General features: G+C 45.6%; 1 protein-coding gene across 5 annotated transcripts in view; it reads left to right on the top strand.

Moving 5' to 3' along the window:
- Positions 1 to 21,968, top strand: part of LOC119028609 (phosphodiesterase 4D interacting protein) — a 39,707-nt gene that overhangs the window by 11,152 nt on the left and 6,587 nt on the right. For 3 of the 5 annotated variants that reach the window (XM_037114800.1, XM_037114796.1, XM_037114797.1), the window contains 20 exons: positions 55 to 192; positions 274 to 453; positions 716 to 910; positions 991 to 1,233; positions 1,971 to 2,136; positions 4,584 to 4,696; positions 5,555 to 5,721; positions 6,072 to 6,375; positions 6,468 to 6,612; positions 6,851 to 6,967; positions 7,344 to 7,818; positions 9,490 to 9,725; positions 9,889 to 9,937; positions 18,714 to 18,982; positions 19,255 to 19,404; positions 19,533 to 19,730; positions 20,863 to 21,144; positions 21,255 to 21,386; positions 21,538 to 21,657; positions 21,775 to 21,964. In XM_037114800.1, coding sequence (XP_036970695.1) covers positions 55 to 192; positions 274 to 453; positions 716 to 910; positions 991 to 1,233; positions 1,971 to 2,136; positions 4,584 to 4,696; positions 5,555 to 5,721; positions 6,072 to 6,375; positions 6,468 to 6,612; positions 6,851 to 6,967; positions 7,344 to 7,818; positions 9,490 to 9,725; positions 9,889 to 9,937; positions 18,714 to 18,982; positions 19,255 to 19,404; positions 19,533 to 19,730; positions 20,863 to 21,144; positions 21,255 to 21,386; positions 21,538 to 21,657; positions 21,775 to 21,964 — 3,869 coding nt within the window. The remainder of the gene's footprint in view (positions 1 to 54; positions 193 to 273; positions 454 to 715; positions 911 to 990; positions 1,234 to 1,970; positions 2,137 to 4,583; positions 4,697 to 5,554; positions 5,722 to 6,071; positions 6,376 to 6,467; positions 6,613 to 6,850; positions 6,968 to 7,343; positions 7,819 to 9,489; positions 9,726 to 9,888; positions 9,938 to 18,713; positions 18,983 to 19,254; positions 19,405 to 19,532; positions 19,731 to 20,862; positions 21,145 to 21,254; positions 21,387 to 21,537; positions 21,658 to 21,774; positions 21,965 to 21,968) is intronic. The other 2 variants (XM_037114798.1, XM_037114799.1) reach the window with 2 other exon arrangements.

The following is a 21,968-nucleotide window of genomic DNA, read 5'->3' as shown; positions in this document are numbered from 1 at the left end:
GTCCTTAGCAGTTTAATGAGGATCATTCTCGACACTTTTCTGTCCGACCTGCAGCGAGCTGTGGACGAGAAGTTCCGCTGCGTGGAGGAGAAAGAGGAGGAGACTCGTCGTCTTCAGCTGCTGCTCAGGGAGAAGGAGAGAGACCTGGAGAGGCAGCGCTGCGTCCTGGCCAGCAACGAGGAGACCATCACCGTAAGAACACATCAGATCACCCGTCCTCCCTCCCTCCCTCGCTCTCTCTCTGACGCCTCATGTTGTGTCTGTGTGTGTCAGAGCCTGGAGGTGCTGGTGCGTGGGAAATCTCTGGAGCTGGAGCAGGTGTGCGACGCCTCGAGGAGCGTCCAGCGGCAGCAGCAGGAGAGCGAAGAGAGACAGAGCCGCATCCTGAGGGAGCGGGACGCCATCATCAGCCAGCTGCAGGCGGCGCTGCACGCTCGCACGCAGGAGGCCCAGGTACAGACAGGAAGTAGTGTGACGGAAATATATTACACATTAATATATATGATAATAAACCGCGGAAGGAGATGAGCCTGTATTATTATATTAAACTGATGAGTGTTTGCAGATTCATCCTCAGATTAAAGAGTGTCTTTACATCATAAACAGAAACAACAGCACACGCTGACATCATCACTGACATCATCGCTGACATCATTGCTGACATCACTGCTGACATCACTGCACTCACGTTGTCTTCTTCTTCTGTTTGCTTCAGGAGCTGCGCTGCTCTCTGCTCACTCAGATCCAAACAGCTCCCAGCGACATTCTGGAGGAGCTGAAGGTCCGCCTCCAGCTCAAAGACCGCCTCTTCCAGGAAGTCCTGGCTGACCGGACGTGCCAGGCCCAGGAGCACCAGGATCAGGTCCAGGACCTGCTCAGATCCATCAGCTCCAGGGACCAGTACATTCAGGTAGAGTAGAGGAGCTCAGCAGAGGTGCTTCGGTCCAGAATGAAGTCGAATATGGAATAAAATGACAACTGTCCCCGCAGGACTCTGCCAGCCGGCTCGGTGAGGTGATGTCCGAGCAGACGGCGAGACTCCAGGAGCTCCGCAGACAGCTGAGCTCAGCCGTCGGATCGAGGTCTGACTCCGGACTGGAGCTGCAGGCCCTGCAGGAGGAGCTGCGTCTGGCTCTCAGGAGGGAGAAGGAGAGCCAGGAGCTGAGCAGGAGTCAGGCCAGCAGGGTGGACTCCCTCACCGTGACGCTGCATGTGAAGGAGGAGATCATCAGGGTCAGTCAGAGGGAGGAAGGAGCACTGTTCACACGACAAACACCACCAATAACCGAACAAACAACTCACAGATGAAGATTACTTTTCCTTTACTGTTCAGTAAAACTCATGTCGGTCCAATCCAGTAAAGATATTCCATCCAAAAGACACTAAAACCTCGATAAATGGTGTCATTTTAACTTTATTTTATCTCATTTGACCCATTATGAGCTACGACCGGCCGAAAACCCACAACAGCCATTAAGTGTCCTGGTAGAAAAGAAAGGACCCGCCTCTCTTCTTTCTTCAGCCACTCACATCCTCAGCCACCAGATGATTGACACTTAGTGTGGCCAGTAAAATTTAATAAACACAAATACAGAATTTTAAACTGTTTTCTATGATCTGAACTTGTATATTGTGCAAGTTCGCTTGTTGTTTTTCACTATTTTATCTGCACACAGTTTAGAGTCTTTTTTACCAGGCGTCTTGATTTTTCCTCTGAGAAAATCACCTTTTAAAGATGAATATTGGATATGGATATATCTTGCATTCTGCAAGATTTTGCATTAAACAGAACAATGCAGGCTGGAATAAAACCCTTATATTTCAGTGTGTTCAGATTGGGAGACCCGTTCTAGGATAACTATGCAGAACCTTTTTTGACTTACTAAAGAGCAAAATTTGTATTTTGTGTGTATGCTCATTAATACATGTGTGTATTAAAGTGTATTTGTGTGTGTGTGTGTGTCCTGCAGGACTTCCAGAGGCAGATGGTGGAGCCCTCAGCTCTCCCGCTGGTAGAGAGGTTGACTCAGGAGGTCCAGGAGCTGAGGGAGAGCCTGGTGCAGCAGGACGGTCCCCCGGTCAGAGGCCCCATCCTGGGCCGAGACCGAGCCAACGGCAGGCAGCCCGAGTTTGGAGGTGGGCATCAGAGAAGCATGGGACAATATCTGTGACTCCTCCAGCTGCAGGGAGAGATCACTGTGGTGTGGAGCATCGGGCCGTGGTGGTTCTGCTCATACTGCTCTAACAGAATTAACCACTGGGAGCTGCCGGGTGTGTGTGTGTGTGTGTGAGTGTGAGTGTGTGTGAAATACTAACACTGAACATTTTTTGTAACCAGCAACACGACAGACTGACTGAGCCTCCTTCAGCACTTATAATTCAGTCACGTGTGTTTGATGAATGAGACGGGAAGCAGCATGATCTCTGGATTTTGTCATGATGCCATCAGGTTAAATATTCACTCAAAACTGACAAACTTCACTTTGATTCTCAGAGAAAAGCCTCAAAATTCAATGTGTGAAAACAATTTTAAGTTCCTGGTATCACTGCAACAGCTGTGCATTAGAAAACAGAGCGGGGGGGAAACATCTTATAAAGGTGAAAAGAAGACAAACGTCTCGATGTTTGTGCCGCAGTCATTCGGTCTAATTTGTCCGTTTTACTCAAGTGACTAAAGAACTGGAGACATTTTTTTATTCCGGGTGGTTTCGAGGCTTGTGCACAAAACATGAATCTCCTGTGAGTGAGACAGTAAAGAAGGAAATATCCAAAACAGAAGTAACAGTGATTCAGTTGGAGGTTCTGTTTCAAGATGCAGCAAAACAACATGATTAATGAAACTAATATACATGAATTCACTGATTGATCCTAATGATGCAGATCCATTAAACCTGAAGCCACAGTGAAGTTTAAACGTGTCTCCTGGTTCAGAGAGGATTCTTTTGTTGTTAAGGTTTTGTAAATGTTTAAATATGTTGTGTATTACCTTCTGCATGTTCTGCAGCTTCGGTCAGTTTGTGTCTGAATGATGTGAATTTAACCCGACGCACATTTTGTTTTGATCGATATGAAAACAGAAGCACATTCCACATTAACTTCATGAGATTATGATTCTGTGTAAGAATTTTTTTTTATTATTTTATGGGAAACATGATTGTTGTTTTTAGTTGATTTTATGAAACTCTGTGCAATTCAACAACCGTCAGTTTCGACTCTGTGGTTCGATATTTATGAATATCCTCATGTCACACTGGACAGTAAGTACGAATAATTTCTTTCTTCTTATTGATCTGAAGGACACGATGTCGCAAACTTCATGACCGTTATATTAAAGGTCAGCCACACGTGTCTCATCTCAGATATCATATTTTATTTAAACATTTATACATGTAATCAAGCCATTCAATAAATGAACCTGCAGCACTTCCATCATGTATTTGTGATTTTAGGAGGTTTGAACATTTGATATATTAAATTATTTCTGTCCTCGCTGCCTCGCCAGTGACATCATCAACATCTGCACACTTCCTTCTCTTCCTGCCAGATTTGTGTGACTGAAGCACCAAAAATACACAATTATGCACACAAACAGACCTCAGACCACAGCAGTGACGCCCATTATAACATGTAGTTATGATCAGTTTATATTAGGAGTCAAACTTAAGCTTGTTTTTAGTTTAAACTGATTAAGACAGTATTTTAAAATAACACACACAGAAGTCTTTACTGTTTGTTTCTGTTGGACGACCCTCGTGATTCACACCGACATCACACTATAATCCCACCATATCATCTACGTCCTGGCTTTTAGTTTGCAATGTTACTCAGAATTTCAGGAATAACGAGTCAAAATTTCCTCAGAAATGTTTGACTCGACTCCCTTAAAATTAAAGTTATATACAGTTATCTCTGCCGTACATAAATAGAAAGAATTCAAGACAATATTTATTCATTCAGCCTCATTTTCTTTACCCAGGACTGTTGCCCCTACAATGAATAATAATATATGAATCAGCCTTCAAGTGTCTTTATTATTATTTAGAAATAAAAATCCCTCAAACTCTCCGAAACAACCCTGAGGATGTGACTCGTGTAGCAGTCATTATTACAACATTCACAGATGGTGCTAAGAAAATTAGCTTCAGCCAGTGAAGATCTTTAAACTCGCTGCAGCTGTAGGTGCACCGCTCCTGCTCAGATTACCCATAATCCTGCTCTGCTTAAAAATCTTACATGTTTTAAATCCATCCGTCCTTTTGGCCCAGAAGTGTCTCTAATTCACTCTGCTCAGATTAAACTCTGGGTTCAGATGTTACTGAAGTTTAACCACAATAAATCATCATATCAGAGAACCACAAGCTGTTCACATGAACTCACAGTTGAACTGATGTGTTTGAGACGTTCAGCGGTGGATGTTACGTTACAAATGACCAAAGTGAAGAATGTGAACCAGCTGAACTGGACGAGCCGCTGCTTCAGTGTGACGCTCAGAACGGTTGATGAATTGCACAAAGTGAACAGAGAACTGAAGAAGAAGTTCTTGTGAAAGTTGAAATCTTAAGTTGTGTTCCTGCTTTTTGCAGATCTGAGCTCAGAGGACGAAGACGAGGCCGACGATGATTTGAACAGCGAGTACACGGAGAGCGTCGATGGAGAGGAGTCCAGACTGATGCTCCAGTCCGTGGCCAACGCCAAGGTATGAACCTGTCTGACACAGCTGACAAGGTTGAATGAAGCGTATGATTTATCACTTTAAAGTTATTCATGAGGTAGTAAAAGAAGAATCAACACCAAACCTTCCATGACAGATGTTTATTGCTGCTGAGGGAGTTCATATTTAGAGTTTTTAAGTAACATTTCGACACTCAAATGACTAAAAATTACAGTTGTTTGTGATATAATTTATTGAGTTGTGTACTTGTTTCCAACTTTGTCCAAACCAGAGAAATCCATCATTTTATTCAAAATGACAACCCTTTTCATACGGTCGCCTGTTGCTCTAAACTCCGGGGAAGCTGATGATGATTGGAGGAAGGAAGTCTGTGTGACTTTCAAACATTTCCTCGTCCTCTCTGAGTCATGACAACGACTCCCATGTCTCCTCTCATGTCTCTGCTCTGCTGAGGGTTCAATTCTGTCTGCACTTGCCAAAGAGACTTCCATTGTTTTATGGTCAGCACAGTGTTGGTCACTCTTGGCGTCTCGCAGCCTGGAGCGCTTTGAGGGTGGAAGTTGTGTCAACGCTTCAACGACTTTAATTCAGCATTTCTCTGAAAACACCCTGATAAAGGTGGTGCAGGTAGATACATGCACTGACTGAAGTAAATATATCAAATATATCTCAATCTTAGAAAGCTTTAAGAACTTCTGGTTAGAAGCCTCGGCTCGCTCCGACATTACAGCTGAACAACAACAGCAAGACTCATCATCATTATAATCCTGTGTGTGTGTGTGTGTGTGTGTGTGTGTGTGTGTGTGTGTGTGTGTGTGTGTGTGTGTGTGTGTGTGTGTGTGTGTGTGTGTGTGTGTGTGTGTGTGTGTGTGTGTGTATCAGGGCTCTGGAGGTCCAGGAAAGGTTCCGGCTCAGGATGTGTTATTTGAAGGTCAGGGGCTGATGGAGGTCAAACAGCTGGTGGAGCAGAAGCGGGTGGTGGAGCGAGAGCTGGGGGAGCTGAAGGCTCAGCTGGAGAAGGCCGGCTTCTCCTCCCTGTCACAGATGAGGTCGGTCAAATGGTGCTGACGTGACCCTGCATCACCGTGAACACGCACGCACGCACACACACACACACACACACACACACCATCCTGTTACCACAAACACTCAGCAGAGCACCACATGTGGATTAATCCACTGCTGAAAATAGTCCTGATAAATGCACTGTTTCCTCCTGTTTGAGTAACAGTTGCTCACTATAGTTTTTATCATTGTTCATTTGTTCATTTTTAACTTCTTACTGGGTTTGTTGGTATTAAAGAAGAAAGTCAGACTCGTCCGTTACATTTAAAGATGCATTTTTACGTCCAGCAGAGGGCAGCGGGATATGTGTAATGATTCTCTGTCTGTTTTAAAGGAAAGCTTTGTTCAGTCTGCAAGCAGAGAACGAAGATTTGAAGCATCAGGTGACTGAAGGGCTGCAGCCGGACGGTCAACAGTGTGACGGACGGACGGTGTTGGATGGTGACGAGGAGGAGGAGGAGGAGGAGGAGTTGGATGTGACTATAGAAGGTGTGGAGGAGGACGAAGAGGAGGAAGAAAGCTCAGAGCTGTGGGACGCCTGGGACAACGAGCTGCCTCTGTCTCAGACCAACATCCAGGTCAGCGAGCAGAGGAAGAAGAGGCCCGAGTCACTTCGCCTGCTCTCCACCTCCTCACAGGTTGGCGGAGCGACGCGTCCTGACAGAAGTCTGTCAGAATGAAGCCGTCCTTAAAAATGTTTTCTTTATTTCTGTTCCCGTCTGTTGTCCAGGCCGGACTGGACAGCGAGTCGTCAGGCGGTGAGAAGACGAATCATCTGCAGCAGAAGAGCAAAGAGCTGCGAGAGAGACTGATGGTGTCCGAGGCCACGGTCCAGGCTCAGGCCGAGCAGCTCAAAGACTACAGGCAGCTGCTCAGTGAGTGGAAACAGTGATGGTGACTCAGCTGACGTGTTAGATGAAGATGTCAACAATGTGTGAACGCATTTAAAAATGTTTAAATCAGCAAAACAAACCAAGTCGAACAATTATTGAAAGAATGGTGAAACTGACTAAAACAGGTAAAGCTTATTCTTCCTCTCCTCCTCCTGCTTATCTGTCTTCTTTTTCTTCTCCTTCTTCTTCTTCTTCTTCTTCTTCTTCTTCCTCTCTGCAGCGGAGACAACAGTGCAGCAGGACAGTAAGCAGATCCAGGTGGACCTGCAGGATCTGGGCTACGAGACCTGCGGCCGCAGTGAGAACGAGGCTGAGAGGGAGGACACGAGCAGCCCGGGTGCGTCTGACCGTCTGCAGATTCTGAGGATTAAAGTTATATAAAACATATTATACCAAAATAACAAATGAAGCAGACTGCCACCAGTGCTGGTTTGTAGCTGTAGTAGCATCACAGAGACACTAGAGGGAAGCAGAGGGCAGTCATGACAGTAAATGATAGTGTTCAAACATCAATCTGAAAACAAACCTTTTTAAATGATATATAGTTTTAATATACATTCACAAAGACACCATGATTAGATGTGTTTTGAATATATTACAGCACATTCTGATGGTGATGATGGAGAACAAAGATGGAGGTGCTGATGCTGTTAATATGAAACTGAACCTCCTGATGAATCTGATGAACGTTTGCTCCTCGTGTTCCCTCGCAGAGTTCGATGACCTGGAGATGTGCACCTCTCTGGACTGCGGGTCTCAGTGGTGGCCTGCCAGCAGCAGCAGCAGCTCCACCTTCACTAAGACCACCACCATCCAGAGCTCCGGTTACGGGGACGAGACGTCCCTGCAGCGCCTCGTCGAGGACCTCCGCTCCCAGCTGTCCCGCTCTCAGGCGGTGATCCGCGGCCTGCAGAGCCGCCTGCGCTCCCTCTCCACCTCCAGCGACTACGGACCCTCCACGCCCCGCAAGGTCAACTGGTCCTTCCAGGCGTCGCCCTCCCAGAGCGGGGCGGAGGAGGATGAAGGCTGGCAGTCGTCTGACGGAGGTCCTCTGGCTTCCCCCCGTCACCCTCACCCAGACAAGGGCCTGCAGGAGCTGGTGTCCCGCGTGGACGCGCTGGAGGACCAGCTGAGGAAGGGAGGCAAGAAGTCCGTCAGCGAGGACACGAAGTCTGCCACCTGGCCGGGGTGAGTCACCCAAACTACTGCTGCTTTTCTCTAAAGTGATTTTTCTTTTGTTTGGAAAATAGTTTTATATAAACAGCAGATATTACGTTACTCAAAGGGAGAAACACTGACAGCACAGTAAAGGAAGGAAAAGCCCCAAAATTCACACAAAAGACTGACTGTCAGTCTCTGAGGCAGTTTTATTCCTCTCTGCAGTCTGAAGGTTTTCACTGTTCACACATCATTTACAGCCTGATTTTTTTTCCTATTATGGCTGTTGACAGTATTTTCTGATTTATGGAGTGATTAAAATAGGAAAAACATTCGACTCTAACATGTCAATAAAATGAATCCTTTCTGTTCTGGATCGTTTGCAAATAAGTGCATTTTTAACTGACTTAAATTAAATCTGATGTACAATATAAGCAGATTTGTGATGCAAAAACAATCATGTTGATGTCAGTAACGTATGCAAAAGGCCATGACAGGATTATGTTATTATATAATATTACATAATAATTAAGTCCCCGAACATCTGATACATCAGCACGTTTCATCGCTGCTTCCCTGAATGAAAAGTATTCTGTGATGCTCGAGCGCCCTGAGATTTATAGAGACACGCGCCCTTCGAGAGCTGGAGGACTTTTAATCTGTGGAGGTTGTGTTGACTTTCATTGATCGTAGCTTAGAAGAGATCAGAAGCTGCAGCACTGATGGAAATGCAATTTATCAAGAGAGGATGTAAAGTTAAAGTGCAGAATTTGCATCAACAGCGGCTCAGAAAACAAGAAGACGTCACTAAAACCTGATGAAATATGATTAAAAATAAAAACTGTCGCAAAATGTTTCACATAAAGGCCCGGGTCTCTTCAAGTTCTAGGTAAATAAAGGTTCTGGCCACTTTGAGACTTCACCATATAGAATATTTGCTGAAAAGTGAAAAAAAACTTAAATGATCCATTAATTAAGATCAGATAAACCCGTCTGTCTTGATCAAGAGAAGAGGGACGAACAGGACATCCAGCCTTGGATCTGTTTGCCTCGTGTGACCAAACTGTAGATACTGTGAAGCTTTAATGTCATTTAGAGGCTGATTCAGGGACTAAAACTACAGTCGATACACAAGTCTCTGGAATCTCCCCGACAACAAGTGACCCTGCGCTGAGTCCTGAACCCACCTTATCAACAGGAAGAGTGTGTTTTTGGAAAACTGATCTTTTCAACATTATTAGTGTCAAAGATTGTCTTTTGCAATATTTCTTTATTTTAATCCCAATAATATTAAAGAAACAGTTCACCCAAAACATAAAACCCAGTCAGTCATCCTCTCCTCCTCCTGATGGTATAAAGTCAGGTGAAGTGTTGTTAAACTTTGTGCAAAACAACTGCAGCAGCTGGAGACTTGATATAAAAAGAGGAAAAACAACCAAAAAAAACCCCTGAAAAATCCTCCAAAACTTCATTAGGACTTTGCAGAATTAGCTGTTAGTACTTCCTGTTTTCAGTGAACCTGTGGATGTACAGAAAAATATCACTGGGTCACTTTGATACTGATGAAAACTTTAAATCATGATGTTTCTAAGGCAAGTTCTGCACATGTAAGGAGTGTCTTTTTTGAGGATTCCCAAGCAGATCTGAAGTCATTATCTCTGTAAAATATTCTCACCTTTATTTCTGTTTCTCTCTCTGCAGTAAATTCGACTCTCTCATCAAGGCTCAGGCCAGAGAGCTGTCTCACCTCCGCCAGCGGCAGAGGGAGGGCAGGGGGGTGTGCAACATCCTCACCCAGCACCTGGGCGACACCACCAAGGCCTTCGAGGAGCTGCTGAGGGCCAACGACATCGACTACTACATGGGCCAGAGCTTCAGGGAGCAGCTGGCCCAGAGCAGCGCTCTGGCTCAGAGAGTCAGCGCCAAGATCAGCGGACGTGAGTCCTCCGGGTTTATTAACGTCATTATATACTGTCATACACAGCCAAGGATGGAGGCTTAGATTTCATTAACAGGCTGTCTGACTAGTTTAAAGTGTAACTGAGCATAAAAACAACACTTAGTTACTGACATCACTGCTCTTTGTTTCCGTGACAACAGGAGATCATCCGGAAGATCCAGATGACAAGACGGAGCTGCTCGCCATCCGGTCAGTGCCCATTTACTTTCCTGTGTGTGTGTGTGTGTGTGTGTGTGTGTGTGTGTGTGTGTGTGTGTGTGTGTGTGTGTGCACATGTCCATGTTTGCCTCTTCATGTGTGTCATGTCTGTTCGAGCTCTGCGTAACAGCAGGCTCGATGTCGGCTGATGGAAAGTATCTGTGTGTGACGTTCATGAATGTTTTGTTCCTCGGGGCAGATAATCAGATGTTCACTCGATAACGAGCGATGATCTCACTGGATAATTAATAACTGAGCTAATTGGTTAATTAATGAGGGAGGAAGAGTGGGGGTGGGCTGGATGGATATCTGACAACCAGAAGGAAAACAGATCTCTCTGTGAGTCTACTTCATCAGTGAACTCGTCTGTTTATAATCATCCTGTTGTGTTGTTGTTTACGCTGCGATTCCCTCGACACAACATGTGATTACACTGACATGGCAACACATGGAAGAGAGTATAATCACAACAGTGTGTGATGTTGTTCAGTAAAGAACAGGGAAATGATGGCAGCTAATGTGCCTCCTCCATTTTGACTTAACCCGCCACTTTTTTATAAACCAATTACCAGGTCAGAGAAATCACAACACAACTCAGAAATGATATTTTACAGTCGGTCTGTTTTTTTATTCTTCATGTACAAATACAGTCATCTCTGAACGTCTGTAGTCTGCTGCTTACAGCTCAATATCACAACACACAACATCACCAGACTCCATTAACAAATCTATTGATTCTAAGAGTTGTTTCATGAGGAGAAACCTAACAAACTTTGTGAAACTGTGTCTCTGACAGATTCTGACTCATTGTGTCCTTGTTGTAAATTCAGCATTAAACCAGAAGCTGAAGTTGTTTGTCTCCTTGTAAAAAGTGTCAGTTTGTGGCAGCGTGTCTGTACCAGCCTGTCTGCTTCTGTGTCTAAAGTGCTGAAGTCTTACCTGCCAACATTGATCAGCTGTTTGAACACACTGTTTACACTGATTTCACCATTTACACTCCATTTATGAAAGAAGAAACATGTTATTGATCTGAACATGTCACATGTTACAAAGACACTAAACAGGAACAATATAGGCGACTTCTTTGTCCCCGTGGAGAAAGTCCCCAGACTCCATTTAAAAATGCGTCAGTTTAGTGAGTTGTTGAGTTAGATACACTTTATAAACTCTGTGAAACTCTGTCTGTCACTCATTTTGCATTATTCGGACGTTCTTGTGAATTCGGCAAATGTCATACGTGAACAACAGTTAGCATGAAGCTAACAAGATATAGCTCATAAGAGTCGGCTGCAGCTGGCCGGGCGGCTCGTCGGGCTCCTACAGCAGCTTGTTAAGTCGGGGAAGCTGCTCTGACATCACTGTATTACAAAACAAAAAGTCCTCTGATGTCACGACGCCTTAGGGAAGAGCCGTGATTGGATAACCCTGCACCACCACCTTCTCCACCACCACCACCCATTCATCCAAACAAGCTCATTAATTTGTGCTGGGGAGTCATGACCAGCGGGGCACAGCTGATGTCCGGGCGAGGACCTCGGCTGTCTAGTCGATTGGTCAGCTAATTAGGCAGACGGGGAAAAGACAAAGAGAGACGGAGGGAGAGGGTTGATGAGGGGACAAAAGTTGAGGGAAAACAAAAGGGCAGCGAGTGAGATCAGGTCAGATCATGTAACAAACGGTTACACAAGAGGAGCAAAAGAGTCTGAAGAGCCGCTGGAGATTTCTGTCTTTATCACAGAATGAACAACATAATGTGCAGCTGTCAAATCTCCAGCAATCAATACTGTAGACTATTACTAAATCTGATCATGTGTAACTTGACCTGCTCAGCAATTAACAGCACAGAGACACAGTTAGAGACTCTAACTCATGAAGAAAGTGGAACATTGAGCCTCTAAGGAGCCAGAGAGTCCCCTCAGGATCTGGTGGAGACCAAAAACGGAGCTAAAAGGAGAGTGAATAATTAGATTTCTATTCATCAGATGACACGAACAGGACTCAGACTGGGATTATAATGCTGCTGTGTGTCTGCTGAATGAGTAAACATGCAACTTTTTTACTGGAATTAAATGTTTTATGCTTTGCACGATGCTGGTTACAGGTCAATCATCAAAATCACACCACCCATCTTACCCCAGGTATTTACTGTAGAGATTCAGCCACAGATTCACCTGCTCTACTTTTTGATTGACACGTTTCAGATCGTGTCAGATCACATCATCAGACGACACTTTACAAAGAAGAACCTTTAAATGTGTGTTAAAGTAAGAACAACAGAAACACACGAGTCATTGAATGAGTTCAGAATAAATAAAAAAAAGCTATCTGGCAGGAACTGATCCCACTGCCATCATCAGTTCTGCTTATAGGTCCGATCCTTTGTCGATTCCCTTATTGATTCTCAAATCAATTTCAAATTGGAAATGATAGAATATAGAACTGTGGTCATCTTTCTCTGTGAAATGAAGCCACGCTTTGGACTCTTCCTCCTCGCAGCCATGACTCCATGATGCAGGTTTCCAGCAGTGAAGACTGATGAGCTCCATGTCTCTTCTGCAGCGTGGAGCGGTCAGAAAAATGACACTGGCATCAGTAAAAGGAATTGATGAGCTCGGAGGGATACTGTTCTAATGGATCTGACAGTGTGCAACTGATTCTCCAACCACATAATGTTGGACACATGTGACACCATATTGTGTCCTGGCATAGAAGATTCGGGCTGTCAGCTCACTGATACAGAGGAAGTCTTTTCTCAAATGTGCCTCTGAGGTCGTAGAGCATAAAATCACTTTGGAAAGAAGAAACCTCGGCATGGAGACTTTTCATCTGGGCTGTATTCTTCAGCCCGGTAAGCCTTCCTGATGAAAGCTTCTCGCTGCTTTATAATGTACTGTATATGGCCCAATTTTATTATTATTTTAGTATTGCAGATGCAGCCGTGTCTCTCTGAGGCAGCATGTGGCCATCTCTTCTGGATGAGCGCTGAATGTCCTGAATGTTCAGTCGCTTGTGACACGACACCTAATTCTGTTTTGTAACACGGCTGTTTGAGTTTCACACCTGAGCGTGATGAAGAGAGAGCGAAGCAGCTGCCCGAGAGGTGGAACGACCACGATTTACAAACTCACAACGTAACAGCTGACGGATGATTACTGTGAGAAAGTCAGCAGAAAACTCCGGTGTGGGCGTTCGAAGCTGGTCAGCTGTGGTTCTGTGGAGAGAGGGGTGAGTGCTGGGTCACACCCCGATAAACAAACAGTGCTCAGTGAATCATTTGAGACTCGAGAGAGATAGAGAGACCTAGAGACAGACTGAGAGAGAGAGAGAGGCCTGCAGTAATCTAACATCATGTCATCGCAGCACAGATGGCCGACCAGATGTGAAGGAGGACGACTCTGCTGCCTGTCCCTCTGATTCTGACTGAACATACAGTGTGTGTGTGTGTGTGTGTGTGTGTGTGTGTGTGTGTGTGTGTGTGTGTGTGTGTGTGTGTGTGTGTGTGTGTGTGTGTGTGTGTGTGCGCGTTAAGCCATACATTAACGTGATTCACACTAAGACTGTGTGACATATGGTGAGTTCAGACACGCTGATGAACTGACTGCAGAGTGCTGTTAATACCAGAACAGACGTCCAGATGCAGAAACACGAAGCCGAGCAGATTAACAACATTTAAAGAAAACGTTTGTTGGCAACATATTTAATTTGTTTCATCCATCGGGAAGACTGAAGGTTAACAGAAGGTTAACTGAAGGTTAACTTTTCAATGTTTGACTAAAACAATAATCTCCTCTGAACACTGTGTAACCAGCATTTCAGAGACCTGAACCAGCGCAGGACGTCGGATCTGAACCCTGCTGTCAGTGATATACGTCACCCAGAGTTAAAGTATAAACCGTTGTTGGTTAACTTAATCCAGGCAGCAATTACATTATCACAATCCGAGGTCGGCGCAACACAAAGTGGAGTGAAAATATCACATTTATACACTGTAAGAAGAAGCTGTGATTCTAATTAGCTGCAGTGTTTCCTAAGAGAACATTTTACATCGAATTAATTAATTTCACATCATCACCTACGATTGTTACCAATATTACAGAGAACATGTAGATACAGGAAACGTGTAATTAAATAGAATATCATACATTTTATATCAACACAGAGTTCATACAGACTATTATAATATAATATTTCCCTCGGTGTCGGCATCTCAAAGCAACAACCTGATACACAGATTCTGTGTACGACAGCCGTATGGAATTAAAATGTAATTCTCCGTACGTACGTATATTCTGCACGAGCGTGATGCACCGATGGCGTCACGCTGCCGAGGCTTGTGCTGGCTGCGTCGGGCTCCGAGCGTGTTGACATGGACTCTAATCAGGTTAAGTTATTAAGACCTCCAAAGGGGAGGGAAATAGGTCAGGAGCAGCTAAACGCAGAGAGGGAGGAGGAGAGAGAGAGGAGGAGAGGGAGAGAGGGAGGGAGGGAGGGAGAGAGAGGGAGAGAGAGAGAGACAGAGAGGGGGAGAGAGAGAGGGAGGGAGGGAGGGAGGGAGGGAGAGAGAGAGAGAGAGAGAGGGAGGGAGAGAGAGAGGGAGAGGGGAGGAGGAGGAGAAGCAGCAGAGCGATGCAGCTCAGCAGACAGAGCATCAGTTAGCTTCAGATGGTGCTGAACATCCAGCATCGCTCTGATCGGTCTTATATAAGACTCGCTCCTCGTGAAGCTGGACTTTTGTTTCTGCTAACAGAGAGGATGATGTTTGATGTCTGGACCTGAATTGTTCTGCTCTCGTTTAGATTTTTGTGAATGTTAAAGTTTTTCTCCTGGTGAGAATCATCCTGCAGCTTCTTTTCTCAGTGAAGGATTCACTCTTCATCGCATCAGGGAGGAAGTTTGCGTGTTGACACGGGAGCAGGAGAAAGAGGAAGTGCTGCTTTGTGGACGATCATTCATCCAGCGTCTGTTTCTGTGCGATGGGCAGTGCAGCGTGAACACACGAGGCCCTCGGGATCCGGACATCCGTTGGTACGCTCTCTCCCTCTCCTCCCTCCTCGTGTTGCTCTTTCGTCACTGCAGCTCTCCCTCGGGGCGGCTGCTGCTGCTGCTGCTGCTGCTGCTGCTGCTGCTGCTGCTGCTGCTGCGTTTGCTGGTGGGACAGTTTGTGTCCACAGTGGTCGGAAGAGCTTTCCTGTGAGAGGACTATTCATGACTTCAGTACTGAAAAGGCCTCAGACTGGGACGGCCAACAGGAGAAGAGAACAGGGAAGATTTTGCAGAGAAGAAGACTCAGAGCTCAGCTGCTAGCGAACTTATCATTTTTGTTATTTCAGCACTTAGATTGATTTCATGCTTGGCGTCATCAGGCGCTGGTAGAGTCAAACCTCAGAACTGTGCTTCAGTCTGAGCTCATCTCAGGGTACAGTTGTCCTGATCTGTGCTGGCAGCTCTTCTTGTCATCAAACCATCTGACTGATCCGCTGTCGCTGGATCTGAAACATTTGGACGTCCTCCTGTTGTTGCAGCAGATGAACAAATCCTTTAAATCTGCCGTGTGGAATGACAAATTTTCACTTTCCTGGTGTCGTTCTGCAGCGTTCACATGCTCCTCTGTGTTCGCTTGCCATTCTGGCCTTCAGAATCTGATTTGGGATCTATTTGGGTTACCACCTGTGGTCCCAGCCAACACACTCTCAGGATTTTGTGTGTGTGTGTGTGTGTGTGTGTGTGTGTGTGTGTGTGTGTGTGTGTGTGTGTGTGTGTGTGTGTGTGTGTGTGTGTGTGAAGTGAGCCACACAAAATCTCCCTGGGAAGCCCAAATCTAATCGGAGGATTTGCTCTGCTTCACCTGGTTGCCCACACGTTCAGTCATCCCTCCATCCCTTTATCCCCTGCTCACGCTCTGCCTGTCCACTGTACCTGCTGTCACACACTCTCTGGGGTCGGGACCTCGGCCGCTAAGCTAATGAGCCACACTCGATTACCTCAGGAGACACGGCTGGAAGGAAAAACTGCAGCGGAGAAAGTTTTAAACAACCCAGCAGTCTGAGAGAGAAGAGAGAAGAGGGGAAGGATGCTCAGTCAGTAGCCCGGGCACAGAGCTGCCAGCTGGGGGACGCAGAGGGAGCTGAGGGGGGCTGATGGCTCCTTTGTGGAAGGCCATGCTGTCAAAAAGCAGCCCGCTGTACAGGGACTCTCTGTTCTCCTTCTCTCTGTGGGAGTGGAAGGCTCAGGAGAGAGAGCTGCTGCTGCTGAAGAAGCTCGCCGACAGGGACCGCAGAGCGCTGCTCGCACAGCTCGACAAGTAAGACACCAACAGATCAACCAGGCTGATAACAACCCCTTAATACTTTACATTAAACAGAAGTGAAGAAACTGTCTGTATATAGTCAGCCTCAAGAAAAAAAGCAGGTGCTGTTAAAGAGAATTAGAAGAACAGGCGGAAGGCATTCATGCAAAATACAAAAATACTTTATTCAGAACATGGCTACTTAGAGAAGAAGGGTAGAAAACTTGGCAAGAGGTGTGTGCAGGTGGAGATACTGAAGATGGTTAGCCTAGCTTAGCATGAAGACTGGAAACAGAGGTTACCAGCTAGCTTAGCTCTGTCCACAGTGAACACACCTCCTCCACCTCTACAGCTGTGATTATATATATGCTGACAAACCGTTTCCAGCTACAGCACAAGTCGCCAGATACATTCAGCCGGCACTGGCTTTGTTTCGGCCGCTGAACAGACACAATGGAACCAAAACTGGCAACCTAACTGTGATGACGAGATATCAGGAAGCTGCACACGTTCACTGCCCTGACTGCTGTTCAACAGAAAATGAATCCAGCATTTCACTCTCTGTAAATCTACAAAAAAATTGTTGTTTTATTTTTTGGACAGAGCCCAGCTGGCTGTTTCGCCCCCCACTGCTGAACAACGCAGCATGAAATGGATCTATGTTTGTGTCCTTGCGTGGCATGTTGTGCTCTCAGACTACAGGTTTTATTAAAGGTTATAAACTTTACTGAAGTATCGGTCAGAAAATAAGTTTTATTGTCAAAGACAAAAAAAAGTTGTACCAGTGAAAAATCAACATAAAGTCTCTTAAAGATGCAGTAATAACCCAAAAAACACACACACAGGCAAAAAATAACACAATCAAAAGAGTGTAGCAGTTAGCATAGATGCTAATTAATGCTTATCTAAAGTGTGTTATTATCAACACAGCCTCAGTGTCATGTTAGTCTGATTACAGGAAGAAAAAACAAAAACAAATCAATAATCACAAAACAGTAGAAATAAAAGATTATTTACAAATAATATTCCAACGAGGCCACAGAGAGAAATGATAAAAGAAGCCTGTGTGAACAAAGTGACAAAATGGTGGCTGTAACAGTGCCAGGAACAGACGACGCTGTCAGCTGACGCCAGCTGTCGGTGGCAGCAAACCAAACAGCAACAACAACACATGAGACGGAACACGTTGGTTAGTTGGTGACGTTGTTTTTGATGTACGGAGCCAGGCTAGCTCTTTAATGCTAAGCTAGGCTAACCTTAATCTGACACTGATGTTGATCTGCTCATTTCAGGCTCTGAAAGAAAGCAAGCGTCTTTTTTTTTTTTTTTTTTAAATCAAACACACAGTATGTAGTTTCTGTCGCTTGGTGTCTGTCAATCAAAACAAAACAACATTCAGGAAGCAGTGTTGGATTGTGGGAGTTGTTGTCTTCATTGTTATTAAGTTATAGCAGCGGTCATGAAGATCATGACGTGTTTCTGTGGTTTGAACATTGTTGGAAACATCTGGGATAACTTAAGTCAACAAAGTAGTTAATGAAGGTTTAGTTGTTTTAAGACGTTTAATGCAGAATTCTTACATATTATTATTATTATTATTATTATTATTATTATTATTATTATTTAATACTTTTAGTGACATCTGTTTGATGAGAATATGATGTGAATATCAACAGCTGGGATAGTGCTGCAGAAGTCTTGACGCGTGTGTGTGTGTGTGTGTGTGTGCGTGTGTGAGCCTGTCATTGATTTAGATGAATGACCTTCACCTCAGCATCTGTACACCAACACGTCACAGCTAATTAAATCAGCTGTAGGTGACGCGCTGCATTATGTGTCCTTATCACTGAGCGTGTTGTTCGTCTTGTGTTCCTCCTCTGTCTCTCTCTGCCCTTCTAGTTTTTATTTCATTCGGGCGTTTCACGTCAGAATAAATGTTGCTCCTGTCAAAGTGTGAGTCTGCGTGTTCACCTGTGGTGTGTGTGTGTGTGTGTGTGTGTGTGTGTGTGTGTGTGTGTGTGTGCGTGTGTGTGTGTGTGTGTGTGTGTGCGTGTGTGTGTGTGTGTGTGTGTGTGTGTGTGTGTGTGTGTGTGTGTGTGTGTGTGTGTGTGTGAGTCACTAAGAGGCTTCCCTAAAGCAACATGCCAAGGGCGGCAAAGCCTCTGTGGGACAGTGCAGATCAGCAGGCAGGTGACTCACACACCTGGTGCATCATTACTCATTAATGCCCGTTATCCTTTAAGTCACACGGCAGATAATGCAGCTGTTCTCAGATCCTCGCGGTGCTGAAAAGGTTCTTTAGTTTGATGGATTCATGAAGAAAACACCTGTAATACATGGCTGGAAAATGTCTGTCATCTCAAACTTCACCATAGCTGCTCAGCTAAAAGCACAGAGCTGTGGTCATGGAGTGATTGATCATTTGCCAAACTGTGTATTAATGATTAAATGTGTGTGTGTGTGTGTGTGTGTTTTGTGTAGGCTCAGTAAGGAGCTCCAGCAGAAGGACAAGATCATCGAGTCTCTCCGCGCCAAACTAAACCAGCATCACCACCATCATCAGCCTCATCGCTCCGATACGCCCAGCAGCAGCCACGCCCTCTCCGACACCACCGACCAGTCGGATCGCATCTCCTACGTGTCCGATGAGCACGGGTCCATCAACGAGGACCTGGAGCTCTGCTCCGATGTGGATGCCGCCAGCGAGCTCGGACAGAAGGAAACGGGGACGTCTGCCAGACTCAGCACAGGTGAGAGGACGACGCAGAGAATTCAAGTGTTTATTATCGTCCTGCAAAACAATGAAAGAGTGAAAAATACATCAAATATAAGATAAATATAGTGATGAGAAAATAAGATACAACAGTACTGAAGAAGTTAAAGTTTTACTAAGATTAAAAACAGGTAAAAAGAGTCCGAATTTTCTACAGTCTGGGTTTCATGATGCTCTGAGTGCAGAGATGGTTTGAGGTGAAGCACGCAGTCGATCCATCACGTCTCTGGTGACTCTTCTCATTTCCAGACTGCCTCTCTCACAGTAGCACCATGTCACGCCACCCGTCTGTCCCTCCATCCACCTCCTCCTCCCACAGAGCCCAGTCGTGGCTCAGCTGTCCCAGCATGCAATGCCCCGGCTCGCCACACAAACCCGCTGACACGCAGAGTCAGACAGGTAGGAGTGTGTTCAGGCGCGGGCTGTAAACACCTTCCTTCAGTTTCCTGCTGCGTTACTATTCCTCCACCTCTTCACCTGTTTTCTCTCCTTCATCCTGCTGCTCTTCATTCTTCTTCTCCTCCCAGCTCCGGCCTCAGGCTTCACCTCTGCCCCCATCCACCCTCCCCCCTTTGCCTCCTCCACACAGAGGGTACCTTTGCCCTTCCATCCCCACCCCACAACCCCGCGAACCCGTTACCAAGCCAGCGGGGGAGTGGGTTTCTCCCTGGCTGAGGTGCATCAGGAGCTGCAGATGTTACAGAGGCAGCTGGGAGACAATGACAGTGCGTTTGACCAAGTGTATATATGCATGAGTGTGTGTTTAAAACTGACCGTAAACTAACTGTGTGCAGATTCTAGATAACATAAACGTATATTCTGCACTTATAAAGCAGATTTCCCAGCATGCAAAATAATTTCAGGACGTTGGATCTGTTTTCAGTAACTATATTTGCAGATGTAGAACATCACACACACTTCATATATAATATTTGTTGAATTAACAAGAAGGTCCAAATGATGCAGAATGAGTCAGAGACAGAGTTTCACAGAGTTTATAAAGTGTCTCCAACTCAACAACTCACTAAACTGACACATTTGTTAAGGGAGTCTGGTGACTTTCTCCACGGGGACAAAGAAGTCGCCTGTATTGTTCCTGTTTAGTGTCTTTGTAACATGTGACATGTTCAGATCAATAACATGTTTCTTCTTTCATAAATGGAGTGTAAATGGTGAAATCAGTGTAAACAGTGTGTTCAAACAGCTGATCAGTGTTGGCAGGTAAGACTTTAGCACTTTAGACACAGACATGCTGCCACAAACTGACACTTTTTACAAGGAGACAAACAACTTCAGCTGAAACATTTAATGCTGAATTGACAACAAGGACACAATGAGTCAGAATCTGTCAGAGACACAGTTTCATAATGTTTATGAAGTTTTTCCTCATGAAACAACTGTTAGAATCAGGAGATTTGTTAATGGAGTCTGGTATTGTTGTGGTGACTAGCGCTGTGTTCGGATCAGTGTGTTCACTCTGAGGATCACAGGAGAGTTGAACATTTGAAATAATCTCCCCGGCTGCCCTCACTCCCGTCTTTTTAACATTTCTCCCTCACTTTCTCTTTAACAGCCTTCACTTTCTTTCTCATTAAGTAACAGTTCTTCATTTGATGCTTAATGAACCAGAGCACGCAGCTTGAGAAGGATTTGCAGTGATCTTTAATCACTAATAAGAGGCGGAGCTTTGAGAAAAGTCGTTCAGTGCGTCAGGAGAAAGTCTCTCACTCTGCTCGTCCTCTGCGTCTCTCTAACACTCTCTGACCTTTTGATGAAGATCCGTCTCTCCCAGGCTTTCCTTTATTCATATTTAATGTAATCACTTATTGGATGTGACTTTCTCTTTCTCTTCTTCAGGGTTTTCCACTCCCCAGTCCAAACCTCTTCAGGGTTTCCCGTTCACCCACCAGCAGCCCGACTCTTCTGCCTTCCTGCCTCTCTCCTTCCACGGTTACCAGCCGTCTCCTTTCAGCAGCGCCAACAGCAGCGGTCTGGACACCAGCTCGGCCATGAAAGCTGGGGCCAGTCTGCTGGAGAGCACTGCATTGTGGGATATGGCTTACGGCACCCGGCCGGTGAGAGTCGGAGCCGACCTGTCTTCGGGATCTTCGGGGTACCAGTCAGGCACGAGTAACACAGGTAGACACAGTCAGATCTTTGAACGTGTTTAACCTTCAGGGAAACAGTAACGTGTTCCTCGTTTGTTTTGGAGCTAAAAGGACAAAACATCATTTTTATCTTCGTCGTAGGTTCAGATCTGATGAAGGAACACCTGAGAGAGATCAGGAGTCTGAGACAGAGACTGGAGGACTCCATCCAGACCAACGACCGCCTCCGACAGCAGCTGGAGGAGAGACTGGCCCGCACCGCCACTGAGAAAGGTAACACACACGCAGTAAGGTGTCAATCATACCTTAAAATTTGTCCGTCAAAGTTGTGTAGTTTTGTGGGAAATGGAAGAAAGTAAAACAACTTGTTGCCATGAGCGTGTAAAAGATGACAGGGTTCACATCTCCCTGCTGTCCTCTCCAGGTGCTCCTACCAACATCTACATCCAGGGTCTGGACTCTGTCGGCCAGCTCTCCAGTGAGATCCGACTCCTGAAGGAGGAGAACGTCAGTCTGCAGAACCAGCTGAAGCAGGCGAGCAGAGGTACGGTGTGATGTTCTCAAACACAGAACATGTCAGAGAAGTCTGGACTTCTGTTCGGCCTCGGTGTTTACACATTAGGCTCAAACTTATCTCTGTGCTGTCGCGTGTCTCCTGCAGAGGGCAGTAAGGAGGCGGAGCAGCTGAGGGAAGCGGCGCTGCTGGAGCGAGCCAGGGTGAAGGAGGCGGAGCTAGAAGCCGAGCGGTGGGCGGAGCAAAGCAGGAAGCTGCAAACAGAGGCTGAAGCTCGCGACCAAGAGATAACACAGCTGAAGCAGGAGAGGCAGAGGAACCAGGAGGCCATCAACAGGTGT

Source organism: Acanthopagrus latus, chromosome 11 (assembly GCF_904848185.1).
Source record: "Acanthopagrus latus isolate v.2019 chromosome 11, fAcaLat1.1, whole genome shotgun sequence".
NCBI lineage: Eukaryota > Metazoa > Chordata > Actinopteri > Spariformes > Sparidae > Acanthopagrus > Acanthopagrus latus.
Note: the sequence above shows the minus strand (reverse complement) of the source record. Positions and strands in the feature narration are given on the sequence as shown.